Source organism: Scardinius erythrophthalmus (assembly GCF_964197995.2).
Source record: "Scardinius erythrophthalmus genome assembly, chromosome: 17".
Classification (NCBI taxonomy): domain Eukaryota; kingdom Metazoa; phylum Chordata; class Actinopteri; order Cypriniformes; family Leuciscidae; genus Scardinius; species Scardinius erythrophthalmus.
In genome coordinates, this window is record NC_138237.1 from 9,453,651 (window position 1) to 9,470,989 (window position 17,339).

General features: G+C 36.9%; 1 protein-coding gene across 1 annotated transcript in view; it reads left to right on the forward strand.

Annotated features, from left to right (window-relative positions):
• ap3b1a (adaptor related protein complex 3 subunit beta 1a) overlaps nt 1-17,339 on the forward strand; it is a 61,043-nt gene that overhangs the window by 14,762 nt on the left and 28,942 nt on the right. Inside the window, exons 9-22 of the mRNA XM_081391069.1 lie at nt 1,950-2,047; nt 2,137-2,191; nt 3,134-3,205; nt 3,334-3,396; nt 3,848-3,980; nt 6,249-6,358; nt 6,492-6,668; nt 6,760-6,946; nt 10,041-10,171; nt 10,482-10,620; nt 10,706-10,862; nt 13,882-14,071; nt 14,190-14,232; nt 14,999-15,102. Of these exons, the coding sequence (XP_081247195.1) occupies nt 1,950-2,047; nt 2,137-2,191; nt 3,134-3,205; nt 3,334-3,396; nt 3,848-3,980; nt 6,249-6,358; nt 6,492-6,668; nt 6,760-6,946; nt 10,041-10,171; nt 10,482-10,620; nt 10,706-10,862; nt 13,882-14,071; nt 14,190-14,232; nt 14,999-15,102 (1,659 nt within the window). The remainder of the gene's footprint in view (nt 1-1,949; nt 2,048-2,136; nt 2,192-3,133; nt 3,206-3,333; nt 3,397-3,847; nt 3,981-6,248; nt 6,359-6,491; nt 6,669-6,759; nt 6,947-10,040; nt 10,172-10,481; nt 10,621-10,705; nt 10,863-13,881; nt 14,072-14,189; nt 14,233-14,998; nt 15,103-17,339) is intronic.

A 17,339-nucleotide genomic window follows, 5' to 3' on the forward strand; every position in this document is an offset into this window, starting at 1 on the left:
TTTAATTTGCTATATTTAGAAGACGCTTTTATGCAAAAAAGGAACAAAGCTGAATGTGGAGCGCGCACTGCATGGCACTGAGGCGTGGGCGCGAACACTTGCATTTTCCTATCAACAGTGGAAACAACTTAAAATAGGCTATACTCTATCATTTCTGGTCATACAGAAAATAATAATACATTATTCCTAACTACTTTTATTTGTGTAAACTCACAATAACAATAAAACGTTGTGCTTTTGTAAAATAAAAGAAAACAATCAGACGCACTTTCATGATCTCCGTAAACTGGAGCGCGAGAACTGAAACAAAATATAGCCTTATGTAGGCCTACGCTAAAGCTTGAAATGTCCACTTAAAAACGAACTTATTCGAATCGAAAGCTAATAGCCTACCTTCTGATTAATCCGTATGGAAGGTTTCTCTCTAAAAGCGCATCTGCTTAACAGCGGAAATGGAGATGTGATTTTAGCCAAAACAATAGTTTATTAATAATATTAATGGTTCTTCTAGAAGCACTGCGGGAAAAACATCAATTCCAGGTTCTAATTTGGCCATAGAAAACCAGTAAAATCGACATGTTTTCCATATTAATTTGTGAATATTTTAAATGTTTAATAAAGGGGCAAAAAGTCATAAACAAAAATCTGAAAATTCGTCGATGTTTACTTTTTTGCGCAGCAGCTGGTGTAGTTCAAGTTAAAAATGTTGGTGTTCAACTTTGCGTTTTAAAAAGACAACAACCGTTAATTTTTCATTTTTCAATTACGGGTTAAAAAAGGAAAAATGAATGGACACAAAAGTAGCCTACATGGATCGTTTGGACACAATACGAGACAGAGTTCTTTAATAAATTCATAAAAGAAACAATAATTAGCCTATAGGAATATTCTAAATCTCAAAGAAATGCCACAATCAAAACCTCGGAGCAGAAATGAGGGCGAAACACCCAGAAACTCCTATAGGCTTTATGTGTCGTTCGCATTATAAGGGTCTTTCCCTGCCATTAATGCTTGGATAGCACGCCACGTCTCCTTCCAATAATAATAATAATAATTTCTAATGCGGTGGATAGGCCTATTATATAAACCAACGTCCGTTGCCGCGATTTTTGGAATGACTTATCGCGAGAGAAAAAAAGGACGTTTTAGTCGCATAACATCGGTTAATGGAAACGCCGTCATTTCGCAATAGTTTTTTATCGATATTTAGATAATAGCGCAAATCTGTAATGGAAACGCGGCTAGTGAAGGGCTTCACACCTGAGTGTGTGTGTGTTTAGTGTTTAAGCGTTTAAGTGTGTGTGTGTGTGTGTGTGTGTGTGTGTGCGTGCGCGTGCGTGTTTGGACCAAGGCTGTGTCAGACACAGCTCAATCACGTTACATACACTCAGCCTTAGAAATGTGCTCAGAAAATGTTATTCCTTCCTACATCACACACACAGAGTACCTCAAGTGCTCCATCAACCTGGAGGCTCAAGGTCTTGTGTGTATGTGTGTTTTTTTGACGTTTGTGTGTGTGATATGTTTTGATTAAAACTTGTCCTGCTTTGTTCTACACTCAGTGTGCCCTCTGTCTTTATCAGCTCTCTCTCTTTCTCTCTCTGCTGGTTTAGTGGTTGATGTGTTGAAGTCTGCTGTCCTGTTCGTATATTGGGGTCAAAGTAATTTGGGGAAGACAAAATCATTACATACATTGAAGTCTTCCTAATCTATCACCATCTATCTCTTTTTCTATCTCTCTCTAACCCTCCTCTTCCTCTTTCTTTGACTTCACATTTCTCTGGGACTCTCCACCACGTCTCACATTAATTTGTCTCTCTTTCTTTACCTGTCTATCTCTTACTCTCACTCCCTTTTTAAAAAAGCACCATGGAAAAAGCGTGATAATATCGTGTTTTTGGATGCTACAATGCTTGGTCCTTCATTAATATAATCATCTCTTTTTTTAGGTTGTGATGGCTGTATCTCAGCTCTACTGGCATTTGGCCCCTAAACATGAAATTAGCATCGTCACCAAGTCCCTGGTGAGACTCTTGAGGAGCCACAGGTAACACACTGAGAGAAACGGGATGGAAATATCATTATCAAATCTGTCAATCTAATTCCTGTTTTTGGTTTCTCTCTTGGCTCTTTTAGGGAAGTTCAGTATGTTGTGTTGCAGAACATCGCCACCATGTCTATTCAGAGGAAGGTACTCACCAAAACATTCATCCCACAGTTCTCATGATATCTGAACATATTATGAAATGCTATGAAATAACATATTATGAAATAAAATGCTATTTTAAGTGCTTAATCTGAGGTAAACAGTTAACATTGACATTTTTTAAAACTAAAGTAAAATCAGAGGTAGACCTTAATTCTGAGGGAAATCGTGAGGTAAATTGCATTCTAATATATCTTAGGTAAAATGAGAGGCCTTAATTCTGAAGGAACTCATGAGGTAAAATATGAAGTAAATCATAAGGTAAGATTTGAGGTAAATACGCTGAAGTAAAGTTTAGAGATAGGCCTGAATTCTGAGTGAGATAATGAGCTAAAATAAGTAGCAAATTGCATGCTGATATATCTGAGGTAAACACTGAGGTAAGATGAGAAGTAGGCCTCAATTCTGAAGGAAATCTAGAGGTAAAATATGAGTATATAAGTAAATCGCAAAATCTGAGGTTTCAATTATGTCGTAAGCAAACAGAGGGTCGTATCTGACATATTTTGTGTGATAAAATCCAAGAAATCTCCTGAGGTAAACACTCTGAGGTATAATCTGAGGTATGCCTATATTAGGCTTCAGATAAACAAAGGTAATGTCTGAAGAAAATCTGAGGTATCGAGTTATAATCTGAAAAAAGTAATGATGTCTGCAGTAAAATCCAGTAAATTATTCGGTAAAATCTGAGGTATACTGAACAAAAAACTCTGGTACAGTAGATGTAAATTCGGAGATGTAAACTAAGATGTATGCAGGTAAACGGTGAAGGTTAAATCTGAGGTAAAATGCTAAACACTAATGTAGAATCTGAGGTACATGCTGAGGTAAAAAGCCTTAAGGTAATCACTGAGATTACAAAACAAAAACGTAAGGTACACACTATAATCTGATTTGAACAGGTAAAACCTAAAGTATTTTTTTCAGGGGATGTTTGAACCCTTCATGAAGAGCTTCTATGTGAGGTCTACAGATGCCACACACATCAAAACACTCAAGGTAAAACAGACTTGCCTTCATTTCATCATTGTTTTGTGTTGCAGCGCAGTGTTAATGCACAGTATCTGCTTGTTTGCTGATGTTTTGTGGTTTATATGATGTTTATCTCATCTTTTTAAATTCTTCAGCTGGAGATTTTAACTAACCTGGCTAATGAAGCAAACATCTCCACCATACTGAGAGAATTTCAGGTAAAGTTTTATAGATTAAATTGATTTGTTTTTTTCTTATTATCTCTGTGTTTGCGAATTAAGCTTTACTCTTACCAGAAGGAGGGCTGCGTTTCAAAACCTATTCAGCTGCCTACCTAGACAGCATTTTAGGCATCATAAGCTGGTTGGCTGGTTTTATCTGGTCTTCCAGTCTAGTTATAGCTGGTTTAGCAGACTGGTTTTAGTGGGGTCTTGGCCACTTTAGATGGTCAGTCTGGGAGACCAGCTTGACAAACTTAAACCAGCAAAGACCAACCAATTACCAGCTTTTGCTTGTTTCAGCAGTTTTTTTTTCTGCAGGGTGAGGTAAAAGCTGATAAATGATGAGGTTCAAATATGTTTATGATGCTTAAAAATCCTATCTGGCAAGGCAGCTCACTAGGTTTTAAAACAGGAATGGCAGTTTTAAGCAAATGTTTGTTTGTTCCAGACATATGTGAAGAGTCAGGATAAGGCATTTGCGGCGGCCACCATCCAGGCCATCGGCCGGTGTGCCACTGACATCTCTGAGGTGACCGACACCTGCCTCAACGGCCTGGTCCTGCTGCTGTCCAACAGAGACGGTAATCATACACTAACCTCATCAGCCTTTTGCTTTTAAAGTTATTGTTCAATTATGAGCAGCAGTGCTTTTCATTGCCTGATGGCACTATGATGAAGTCCATTATGTCTTATAGCAGGGGTGGGCAAACTACGGCCCGCGGGCCACATGCGGCCCGTTAGGCTGTTTAATCCGGCCCGCCGAGTATTTAAAAAAATTGTCTTAAGATCGCATTATTTTGCCTTTTTTCTTGCAATACTTTGCGTTATATATATATATATATTGCGTAGCATATATTTGACAATCGGAATATCAGATATTGCATGCCATAGCTAACAAATGTAAAAAAGGAAAAATGACATAAAAGCAGATCATCATTCATTCAGCGCTGTTGTGGCTGCGGTGTGTCACGTAGCAAGCAATGACGCGTCACCATGGAAACCAAACAGACAGCAACTTAAGCGCATAGACTTGTTGCACGTTAATGTTTTTTCCTTTTTTGGAAACTCAATGAGAAAAAAAATGTTTGGTAACCGCTTGCACACCTTAGTTTTTCCTTTGATTTGTCTGCTATTTAGTTTCTTTGCCCCTTTGGATTTGTGGATGTATCCTGCCCGATTCCGTTTACCGACCTTTATCGTCCGGCTTTCGACTACGCTCCCCTGTCTGCCATGTAACAGAACCCGTTTTTTTTTTTCATTAAATGTTCTGATCTGCCTTTGCCTTTTATGTTTTATTTTATTATTCTTAAAATAAATTTGTATATTCGTTTATTTCCACAAATGTATGACTTTTGGAAGTGCAAATTGCCATTCAGTTTTAATAAAGTTGAATTAACGTAACCTGTAATTTTTACTCTTCTAAGTGTACACTTGCAGATGTTTTGTTTCTAATTTACTGTTAGGCCATTAAATAATAATAAGGATAAACAATATTTAAAAAGTATAGGCTATAATTATCTAACATCTTTAAAAATTAACATCAAAACATAACATGCTAAATAACATTGCCACAACGTTGTCTGTTTGCTCAGCCCGATCTTATGAAAGTGCGAATACCACAAATTGTATTTGTAGTGCATAATATGTTTTCGCGTGCATATGCACTTTATGGCGTGTAATAGGCACGCACTCCACACCCCTAATCCTAACCAAGGGGTTTACAGTGTGTAGCATGCCATGCACGCAAAAAAAAAAAAAAAAGACATTTTTGGCATATAAATGGCACGAGAAATAAAATTTGTGGTATAGATACGCACTTTCATGAGATCGTGCTTCATAATCTGCTACTGGGCCGGCCCTCTGTCAAATTTTTAAAACCCAGTGTGGCCCTTGAGCCAAAAAGTTTGCCCACCCCTGTCTTATAGTGTAAAGACAAATTTGACAAAGACAGAGCCATTATCACCACCACAGATGGAGATAGTTTCAATGACTTCTAAAACTCCCCAAAAAGCATATTTTGAACTTTAAACAATAGGATATAAACAATAACGTATACTGTTGTTGAAATTATTTCAGTAGTTTAGTTACAAAAAAAGTAACTAACTACATTGACGTTATAGTGCTAGTGATATTTAAAGTGAGATATTTAATGTATATACATTGGCAAGAATTCACGTTTGTGAATTTCTGCACTGATTACTCAATAAATCTGGTCTGATCTTTATTTAAAACACAATTATAGATAAACAACTAATAACACACAAATTGTACTTTTTACATTGTTATTGAGTTGAATACTCTTGAGTAATCATTCACAGTGCAGGGTGGAGAAACTTAGTGAAACCTTGGATTTAGTCATTTCTTTAGTGGTAAAACCTGTGATATAATTGTATAATCAGAGCAATGTTTACCTGACACAAACAATGAGGATCTCAGTAAGGGTGAAAGCATTACATTTAACACATACAAACTTGTGTACACTAAGCACAACTTGATGAAACTTGAAAAACACTGTATTTGAGTTTAAAATATGCAGTATTTTCCTAGGGGACTCAATGAAAAAACAGCTTGATTTATCTGAATCTGAATGAATTGATTCTCTAAAATAACTCAGACTTTACATTTGAGAGCGAGAGGACATAATATGAGCATGTGTATGATTATTTCCTCACCTCGCTCAAATGTAAAGCTGCATGCACAGTAAATTATATTAACTGCAAGTAAGATACAATTTGATTGCTCATTTTCCATAGTTACTCCACAAACTCTGGTTACAACAGTTAGTTAGTAACTACAGAAAAAAAAAATCATACAGTATTGGTGTCTTTACATGTTTCTTGTCTTTGTAGAGACTGTTGTCGCGGAGAGTGTGGTGGTCATCAAGAAACTTCTACAGACTCAACCATCACAGCACAGTGACATCATCAAACATATGGCCAAACTCTTCGACAACATCACTGTGAGAGACGTGCACAATATTACACAACAGCAGTGCTGTTGTTTGTGCAACTATAGTCTGATTGGGTTTTATTTACATCATGTAATATTACAATTTGATGTTCTGTGTATTTGGTGTCCATTTGCTTCTTTAGGTCGCAATGGCGAGGGCCAGCATCCTGTGGCTGATGGGTGAATACTGTGAACACGTGCCTAAAATCGCCCCTGACGTCCTGCGAAAGATGGCCAAGACCTTTACTAGTGAGGAGGACATTGTCAAACTGCAGATCGTCAACTTGGCTGCCAAACTCTACTTGACCAATTCCAAACAGGTGAAATCAAATCACACTTTGTGTGTTTGTGTATGTGTGTGCGTGCGTGCGCTTTGGCTGTGCTTTATCTCACTTTCTTTCTCTCATACAGACGAAATTGCTGACTCAATACATATTGAACTTGGGCAAGTACGATCAGAACTATGACATCAGAGATCGAACACGGTTCATTCGTCAGTTGATTGTTCCAAACGAGAAGAGCGGAGCCCTGAGCAAGTACGCTCGTCGGATCCTGATGGCGTCCAAACCGGCTCCTGTTTTGCAGTCTACCTTTAAAGGTTGGTAATATTTAGATCACACAGATCTCTGTAAAAAAATATTTTTAAAAATGAATGACTGGTAATACAAGGGTTCGGGTATCGTTTGAATTTTAACAATTCCAATTATTCTTATCGATTCCTAATTTAAATTCCAATGAGGAAAAAAAAAAAACACAGATATCATTCACATTTTTTGTAAGTCTTATTGCAAAGCATTTTATTTTAGCTGAATACCATGGACAAAAATCAACAGGCTAAAGAACACTTACACAAGGAACTTTTGCCTATGGTTTAAAAATACCATAGCAAAAACAACTAGCTTAACTAATATACATTTCAAGCATTATTAAAGACAAGTAAACACTCAGTAATTAAAAAAGACCAAATAAACAAATTAACATTCACACAAATAAATACAACTGAACAAAGATACTATTGAAACAAACAGTGTTTTAAAAATGTCAGGTACAGAAACTGTAATCAAATGTAAAATAACACTGCACTTTATAAATAAAATATATCTATCCATCTATCTAATAATTATCAACATATTTATTATATTATAAATATAGTATTATATTTATCAAATATAATCATTTATATGTTTATTTATTTATTCTCCACCTGAAACTGTTGGTACAAAATCCAAATAATGTGGATTTTTATGCCTAGAAAAGTCATAAAGAGTGAATATATTTTTTACAGTTTAAGTAGTACAATATTTTATCAGCTAGAAATTGCTTTTTCTAATCTCTATCAAAACTATTTAAAAAAAAAAAGATGAAATTTCAAATATAGATTTTTAGGTCTGGAAAATTCATAATTTTTTTAAAAATTTCTATAGTGAATATTTTTGTAGTTAAGTACTCTAGTAAAAGACATCTAGAAATTGTTTTTTGTTATTGCAGTCTAAATAATCTTTTATTTTTTAAATAATTACTTGTATTGCAAATCATGGAAATTCATGGGAAATCATAAGATCTCTGAAATTATTCTGTGGAAGATTTGAACCTACAACCTTTCAGTTTCCACCCCAGATCTATAACCCCTAGACCATATCTTTCCCCTAGACCATATCTTTCGTGTTTAAAGCTTTGGTGCGTGAGAAATCAGCTGAAGCAGTTAAAAAAAAATCTGATGGAGTCTGTTTACCGTCATGCTCTGATTCAGAATTATACCACCACATCTATACGAACTTAAGAGTTCTGCTGACATTGATTTCACCCACTTTCTCTTATTACATCACATGATTCCACTGCAGCAGGGCTTCAGAGCTGAAACACACAACACCATCATGGGAATTCTTCCTCGCAGGCCATGACAGCAGCGCTAATGCTAATCCGTAATATCAATCCAGCATGCAGAAATACTCTGATCTGATCTGATCGCAGTTATTTTTTCCCGCCCCGGAGCTGGACTTTTTTTCTCTGGATTAGCGGCTTGAATCGGGATGCTACGCCATCTTTTCCTCCCATGCAAAATTGAGTTGTTGGATTTTGCATCATTTGATAACAGACAGTGGAATATGGGAGCCCCGTCCGCCCCTCACACGCCCTCCCGTCGGTTTACAACTCCTCCTGTACGTTCACGCACTTCACCTGCAATTAACCAGGAGTAATTACGCTCACGAGCAGGAAAAGGGTGTTACTCATTTGCTCCTGTAGATACATGGATGGATGCATGGATGGATTTGAGTTTTGCACAGAGGATGCGCTCCGTGTGATTGATGCCGGCTGTCGCTGGGGGTAATTTTTGTTGTGCTGAGTATCGTTCTCGGTGCTTGGTAAAGCGTGTCCCGCTCTTAATAGGAGGTAATAAAGTTTGTAAGGGATGATTATGCTTCTCTGTGTTGAAACTCAAAGCGACACGTCTTTGTGTGTGTTTTTTTTAAGTCACGTGAAGACGCAAGTTGCGACACATAACCTGATCTCTGCGATGAAGGTGAACCATCATGCTTGGTTCAAAAATGTATCAATAGTCCGAACCAGTGCATTGATAATTTAACTACAGCTCCTGATTTTGGCTCTGATCGGGCCGCTTTTGTTTTAGTACAGTGATTTCATGATTGTCCCCATGGTTACCACAGATTAAAATAAATTAGTATACTGAAACATACAGCCATTAGTCTTTATTTCATTAATGCGGCATAAATTTACCCCATAACATTTGCGAGACATTTAACTGCTGCTGTCATTTTTAATATTCTTGGTTTAGATCTATGTGTGCGTTGGTGTTTTTTCGCTCATGTTTATATTCTGCAGAGCCAGAGTGATTATGCGTTCATATACCTTGGTTATTATGGGATGGACCCAGTGTATTGTGAGAAGGGCACACGGGCAGATCTGAATGCCGTGGCATTTCTGCCAGTTTAATACCAATTACTCAGCAGGTCTCTTGAAGGTCTGTGGGGACACTTATTGCTTTTTTGTTTGTTATGACAAAGAAGTACAGTAAACCCTGAGTTGGAGGCATAAACTTGAAGCCCTCTTATTAGTCTTGCGCAGCAAAACTTTTGACTATCGTAAGGTATCATCCGCTTCTCAGCTTGTTCAACACAGTTTAAGTTGTTTTTAAACTTTTCATGCCACATATATGTTGATATGATTTCTAAACTATAAAGGAAGTTGTATATTTTCTTTTTTAGATTAGAATAGATTAGATTTTTACTGGCCACTTGTTGTGCTTTGTTGTTTACATAGTACAAGTGCATTATTATAATTAATATGATTATTATTCTTTTACATTTAATTGAATAATTATTACTTATTTTTTTATTTTAACCTCATACAGTGAAAATCATATTACAAAAATCTGGAACACATTTACTAAATATTTAATTTGGCACTGTATATTTTCTGATGATATAATATAATAACTTCTGATTAATCTCATAATACCTCTGTTTAAAAGGCAGAATTAAATGGCAACTGTCAATTTCAGTAAATCTTTGGTTTATTTATTCATTTAAAATCTTTTTTACTTTATTCTTGTTCAGTTACCTTGACTGGAAAGTTTTACCGTTGAGTTTTATTATTAAAACCTTAGATGTTTTCAGTCACCATGACATTGCACCGTATTTGACGACATCAACATGTATTTGTCTGTTTTTCAGATCGAGATCGTTTTCAGCTTGGCACGCTCTCTCATTCGCTTAATTCTCATGCTACTGGCTACCTGGAGCTTTCTAATTGGCCGTCTGTCGCTCCTGACCAATCAGTGAGAAATGTGGAGGTGGTAGAACCGGTAAGAATCCTTTTTCTATTATTGCTTTGTTTTTGTTTTTTTAAACGCATAATCTTCACAAAATGTTAGCAACAGCCCCTTTCACACATACAGTCTTTACTGGTAAATTAGCGTTAAGAGATCATGTGTGAATAGTATATTTATGTATTTACTTGTAAAGTCAATTTTACGGTCATTTACTGGGATTACTGTGTGAAAGGGGCTGATGTCTATAAAATAAACTGGCCTCAGAGTACAGCGTATTTACAGCGCCGTGATCACGTCTCAAATGATTATGACCTCATTTCCTGTTCCTTTGTGCCTGGGGCAGGTGAAAGAGGCCCTGGCACCAGCGCTTGGGAAATCGAAACGTGCCAAATCAGATGAGAAGTTCTACTCTGGTTCTGAGGAGGAAGAGGAAGAGGAGGAAGAGGGAAGCAGTAGTGAGGACAGTAGTAGCAGCAGTGGAGGTAAAACATGAGTTTGGCTTGGTTAGTGTAAGAGGATGTGTTTTCAAATCGATCCTTGTCTTAACCTGTTTGTGTGTGCATGTAGAATCAGAAAGCGAATCGAAGAGTGAGGAGAACAGCGATGATTCAAACAAGAGCAGCTCCAGCCAATCAGAGAAGAGCTCTAGTGAATCAGACACTGACAAGAAGAAAACGCAGAAAAACAAAAAGCTACAAAAGCAGAAACCAGCCAGCAAAGACAGGTATCAATGTCATATAAATGTTCAAATGTTTGGAGTCAGTGAGGTAAGAAAGAAATGTATATTTTTACACAGCAAGGATGCATTAAATTTGGAATTTTTTAAAAAGAAATGTTTTTTCTGTTCACTAAAGAATCCTAAAAAACTATATATTCCAAAAAAACTTATATTAGGCAAAACATTTTTTTTTTTAATATTGATAATAACAGAAATGTTTCTTGAGCAGCAATTCATCATATTAGAATGATTTCTAAAGGATCATGTGAGACTGGAGTAATGATGCTGAAAATTCAGCTTTACTTTTTAAAATATATTAAAATTGAAAACTTATTTAAAATTGTAATAATATATCACACTATTACTGTTTTTACTGTATTATTGATCAAATAAATGCACCCTTGAGCATAAACAAAGCATTAAAAATGTAAACGTGAAACAATAAAATAATCTCACAGACCACAAGATATTTTGAAGAATGTGGGCAACAAAAAAGTTGAGTCCCCATACAAGTCAATGGCTACCGTCAACCGTTTGTTACCCAGATTCTTCTTGTGTGTTTAGCAGAAACTCATACAGGTTCTGAACAACTTGAGGGTGAGTAAATGATGACAGAATTTTCATTTTTGGGTGAACTATCCCTTTAAGATTAATGGAGGTTTGCTCAAAAGATTGAATTCCAGTACTTAATACTTAAATCACATGCTATTGCTAATTTTGAAGTGTTCATGTGCATAAATATATAGGCAGATGGTATGTGAGATTGACTTTAGTCTTCTGACTTCTGGTGTGTTTTGCTCAAGTGTGCACACAATGTACAACTTGGGTTTTATATATGTGCAGGATTTAAATAATGTGTGTGTTCAGTGTGTGATTGTGTATGCTGCAGCATAAAACGTGACTAATAAAATGTGGCACCAATAATCTCACCCTCCATCTGTTCATATGCACGCACACACACACACACACACATGCCAGGGCTCAACAATAAGTAATTCAGATTTTTACAACATTTTTACCGGCCGCACCACAAAGAACCTGTATATTTTATTTTTAGCAATACGTTTTTATGTGCCAGAAATATGTTCATTTTTCATTCCATTTTAAGTTTCAATTAAAAAGCTATAATTTAAATAATTAACAGCTATAAGTTTAACGCACGATTTGCATTTGCAGTTTGTTAACATTAGTAACACGTTTAAAATTTGTAGAATTTTTGCAATTTTTGCAACAATTGCAAAAAGTCTATCACTTAAAACCAAATGTTTACATTTTCAAGGCATAAAAGCTCACACACGACCAACGACTTGCTCCGTCCTGTACACACGAACACACACACACAGTTCGCAGTGTTGATTGTTGTGATGTAATGTTCCTGTAGTTGACCCTGCTGCCTTCATTAGAGACTGTAATTAAACCGCTAATACCCAAACACACACACACGCGTGTGTATGATGCACTCTTTGCCTGTTTTGTTTGCTGTTCTGCCATCATTGTGCATAATTTAAGACTCTCGCCCACATCCTCAACCACCGTGAAATGCTCTCATTAATACACACACACACAACCTGCTTTAATGCTGCTGTTGAACTGTGCACATTTCAGTTAGAGTGTGTGTGTGTGTGTGTGTGTGTGTGTGTGTGTGTGTGTGTGTGTGTGTGTGTGTGTGTGTGTGTGTGTGTGTGTGTGTGTGTGTGTGTGTGTGTGTGTGTGTGTGTGTGTGTGTGTGTGTGTGTGTGTGTGTGTGTGTGTGTGTGTGTGTGTGTGTGTGTGTGTGTGTGTGTGTGTTCCGCGCCACTTCTTGTTCTGAGCAAATGAAATCCAAAGGCCAAATTAATCCATCTAATCATTTCACAATTAAGCAGACATTGTTCCCTCTGCTAATTTCCCTCTCTCTCTCTCTCTCTCTCTCTCTCTCTCTCTCTCTCTCTCTCTCTCTCTCTCTCTCTCTCTCTCTCTCTCTCTCTCTCTCTCTCTCTCTCTCTCTCTCTCTCTCTGTATCAGACTTATCACACAATGTCCCTTTTGATGTTTAACTTTGAACACTGAAATGTTCTTGAGTAGTTCATTATTGAACAGGTTTTCAAATATGACCCATCAATAAGTATTTATGCATTTATAAATATTGTAGTGTTTTGTGCATAAGAAAGGTTAGAGATTTCCTTGAGAAGTGAAGTGCGTCTCTTTTTAAAAAGTGTCCTGTTACGCTTTTTTACATTTTCAACATTCTTTAGTGAGTAACGTTTCTGTTTGAGCATTAAAAACTTGTCTGCAAAGTCACAAAGCACAAAGTCACTCCAGCGGGAGTTATTCTCTATATAATTGTAGTCTTGACTTTATTCTGGGAACGAACACGTCACAGTATTCCTCATTAAAAAAATTCCCACCCAAGGCATACGCAAAATAAAGAACTGATAAGAAAGTAAACGTGTACCTTGAAATACAATGTAAGTCGCTTTGGATAAAAGCGTCTGGCAAATGCATAAATGTAAACATGTAAATGTAAAGGGGCAAGGATGGTTGAGTTGCGATAGTAGTGTTGAAACTCGAGATTATGGTAAGAGGCATGACATTTCCCAAACAAATTTGAAGCGGTTGACCAATCACAACACACTGGTCCATTCGACCAATCAGAGCACATTGTGCTGTTCAGAAGGAGGGGCTTCATAGAGACAGGAGCTAAACAGAGTGTTACTGACAGACTGGGAAGAGAGGAGCTGCAACAGTGTAAAATATGTGAAAAATTATGCATTTAAAAAAAAAACCTATTCTAGTTGATCCCAAAAACAAAATCAAGACTTTGTAAAAGGGCATAATTGGTCCACTTTCAAATATGTAGGTTGATTTTGCAGTTATTCATTTGGCTAGTTACCTCCAACAAATAGTTAATGTGTGTGTGTGTGTGTGTGTGTGTGTGTGTGTGTGTGTGTGTGTGTTGTGTGTGTGTGTGTGTGTGTTGTGTGTGTGTGTGTGTTGTTGTGTGTGTGTGTGTGTGTGTGTGTGTGTGTGTGTGTGATCTTGACAGGAAGCTGAAGAATGGGAAAGCTGCAAATGACGAATCCAGATCCGGAAGTGAATCAGACTCTGAGAGCTCCTCGTCAGAGAGCTCGTCTGAATCCGGATCAGAATCTGAACTGGATTCAAATTCAGACTCGGGAACAGATCAGAAGAGAAAAACAAAGTCTAAAACTGTCCAGTCCAAACCGGTTACAAAAGTAAGAAGTACAAGAGAGTACAAACAATTATGAATATTAAGTTTTTCTGCATATTAACATGTATTTGTGTAACATCTGCCATTCATGTTTTAACTTTAATGTTTGTTTTTATGTTCAGCTGGCTGAGAAGAAGGAAGTGTCTCTCCTTGATCTGGACGACTGTAAGTTTGACTTGAGTAAAATTGAGGCATTTGATTGTTTTGTAATAGAATGGTTATTTCCCAAACCCTACTGTCTACATACAGGTTCCAGAAGTAAAAATCTGATTAATTCTCCCCATCGGGAAATAGATTTTTAATGATAAATTACAAACCTTTAAAGACAGCCCTATTGTGAGCTGTGAGGTTGTTAATCGATTTTATATGGTTTTGCTGAAGACATCAGCCTGGATTATATCAACTTATTTTTTAAATAATCAGGTTTAACATCAGAATTCCTGGGAAAAAAAATTGCATTAGCCATGATTCATGCAAGGACATCTCCACGAGAAAATTACGAAATCTCATTACCAAATTTATTTCTCATTACATAAAAAAAAATATATCCACGACATAACCTCATAATTAAAACTCATGCTTTGCACAGGCTATAACTCAATGACAAATGCTAGACTACACACTAGGTTGGCAGCTCATTCAGTGAGTTGAGACAGGGAGGAGATGTTCCAGTTGTATTCCTGAAAGCCAGCGTTAAAATGAGGGGGTCCCGCTTCCCCTGTCTCTCACTGTACTTGGGTCTGCCCTGGGTGTGACGTGGGTTCGCTTTTCCTGATTGCTTCTGGATCATCATATTTAACTTTTCATTGATTAGTTATTTGCAAAACCCAAAGACAGATGTAAAGGTTGACCCATAGTAATGATTTATGAAGAAAATAAAAATGGCGAGGCGACGTTATGGGTTTTAATGGTGTTGTTTTTGTATTTGCAGTCTCGCCCGTGCCGGTGACCACACCCAAGAGCTCCATCCTGTCTCCTAGTCTTCTGTCTGACCTGCAGGGGCTATCTCTCTCACCCGGCGCATCAGCCTTACAGGTGTGTGTGTGTTTGTCCTTTTTCTGACTTTTTGTGGGTAGCTCTCTGGAGTACTTCATTCTGATTGGTCATGGAGTTATAAGTATCTAAATGACTGCTAAAGTGTATATTTAAAAGCTGGAACACACCAAGCCGACGGTTGCCGTCGGGCCGTTTCTGAGCGTCGGTTGGCTTAGTTTTTCCGCTGTGTTCCGCCCAATTGGCTCTAGTCGGGAGCCGTCTGATTTTTTGGGGGGATTGGTAAATACCTGAGCATTTAAATACACAAATATTTTCATAATAACATGAGCCGACTGGAATGAAAGAAGAACAGCTTGATTGATATTCAGAAAGCTAAGCAAGCGCTGCTTTGTTTATGGTTTCTGCAGTCCTAGTTTCAGTTTCCCTTTTTGAAGGACAAAAAATAGACTACAAGCTGATATAGACAGATATTTACTTAAACGCATGTGCTAATCGACAGTCGCCTTTAGTCCTTTTGGTGTGTTCAAGCGCAGCTTTTTGGCCGATGCAACAGAACAGTCGGCTTTCGTCACCGCTAGTTCTTTGGCGTCGGCTTGGTGTGTCCCGGGCTTAACTGTATATTCATTCTGTTTGGGTTTATTTTGCATTAATGACCGACGGACTGTACATACCTCTTCCTTTTTGTCATTTCCTTTCCAGTCTTTTATTTGTATCCATCTAGATGTCTTGGATGTTCTTTGTTTCTTTGTCCTGTTGTATTATAGATTGGTTTTTCATTGCCTAGCTTTCTTCTCCACCAGTGTGTGTCCAGCGTGTGTGTGTGTGTTGTCAGCGTATGTGATTGTTGACCTTTTGCAGTATGAAGGCTCCTTCCTCTCCCGCGAGAGCCCTGTGTCAGGGAGAGAGGGATGTCAAGAGAGCGAGAGGGAGGGAGAGATGTCACTGAGAGATGAATGAAGCATGTGTGGTCATTTCTTCTCAAATACTATCTGTGTCTTTCTCTTTTAGGATTGACACATGAACTGTAATATCCCTGCGGCCCACAGACACCTCCTGACAATAACACACACACACACTCTATACGCGTGTTTATAGACCAGCACTCCTGTCATATTTCAACCCAAAGATTCTTAGTGGGATCTGGACCTTGATCTTATTGTTTGTAATACTTTGTGTTGTTTTACACTTTCCTTTGTTTAGAAAGACATCACTAACTCTATGCGTGCATTTTTTGTGTTGAAAGGAGAATTTAATGTTTTTTTTACATCGTAAACACGTTGACACCTATTTAAAAATAAAAGTTAATAAATGCTAATGAGTAACTGGCATTTCAGACACATTATGGCTTGCTACAATACCGTTCAAGAGTTTGAGGTTGGTAAGATTTTTTTTTTTTACTTTTGTACTGAAAGAAATCTCTAATGTTTAACAAGGCTGCATTTATTTGATCTAAATACTTATACAAACTACTTAATAAAATATTATTAGTATTTAAAAGAACTGTTTATTATTTTTAAATATTTTAAAATGTCATTTATTCCTGCAATTTTTAATCTATTTTTAAATCTTTAATTTTCAGCATCATTTTTCCAGTCTTCAGTGTCACATGATCCTTCAGAAATCATTCTAATATGATGATTTGATGCTCAAGAAACATTTCATGTTATCAATGTTGAAAACAGTGATACATTTATCAGGGTTTCTTGTAGAATAGTAAGTTAAAAAGAACAACATTTATTTTTAAAATATACATTTTTGTAACATTATAAATGCCTTTACGGTCACTTTTTATCAGTTCAATGCATCCTTGCTGAATAATTGGTTTTCTTTTTCTATTAAAAAAAAAGCACTGACCCCCAACTTTTGAAAGTTAGTGTACTTTTTTAATTTATCGGTTCTAACGAAAATAGCCACTTGTCCAAACATATTAGTAGACTTGAAGTAATTGTTGTGTAAACTGCTTCAGATCAGTTTTTCAGAGATTTTCAGAACTGGCTGTTGGCAGAATAACAAAAGTGCACAGCTTCCAAAATCTAACGACAGACTTGTCAATTGACGCTAAGTTCTGCCCTCCTTGGTTTCTGTTGTTCCCTCAGACAAGCATTCCATAGGAATGATTTGGAGGTTTCCAGGAACAGTGTAATTTTCAGTAAAACATTCCCTTAAAGAGCTTAAAATTGATTTAATATTTGATATTAAAATTGATGGAAATAAAAGAGAGATTGCAAGAAATTATGCAGTGGAGTGATTTAAAAACTGTTAAGACTGAATTAGAA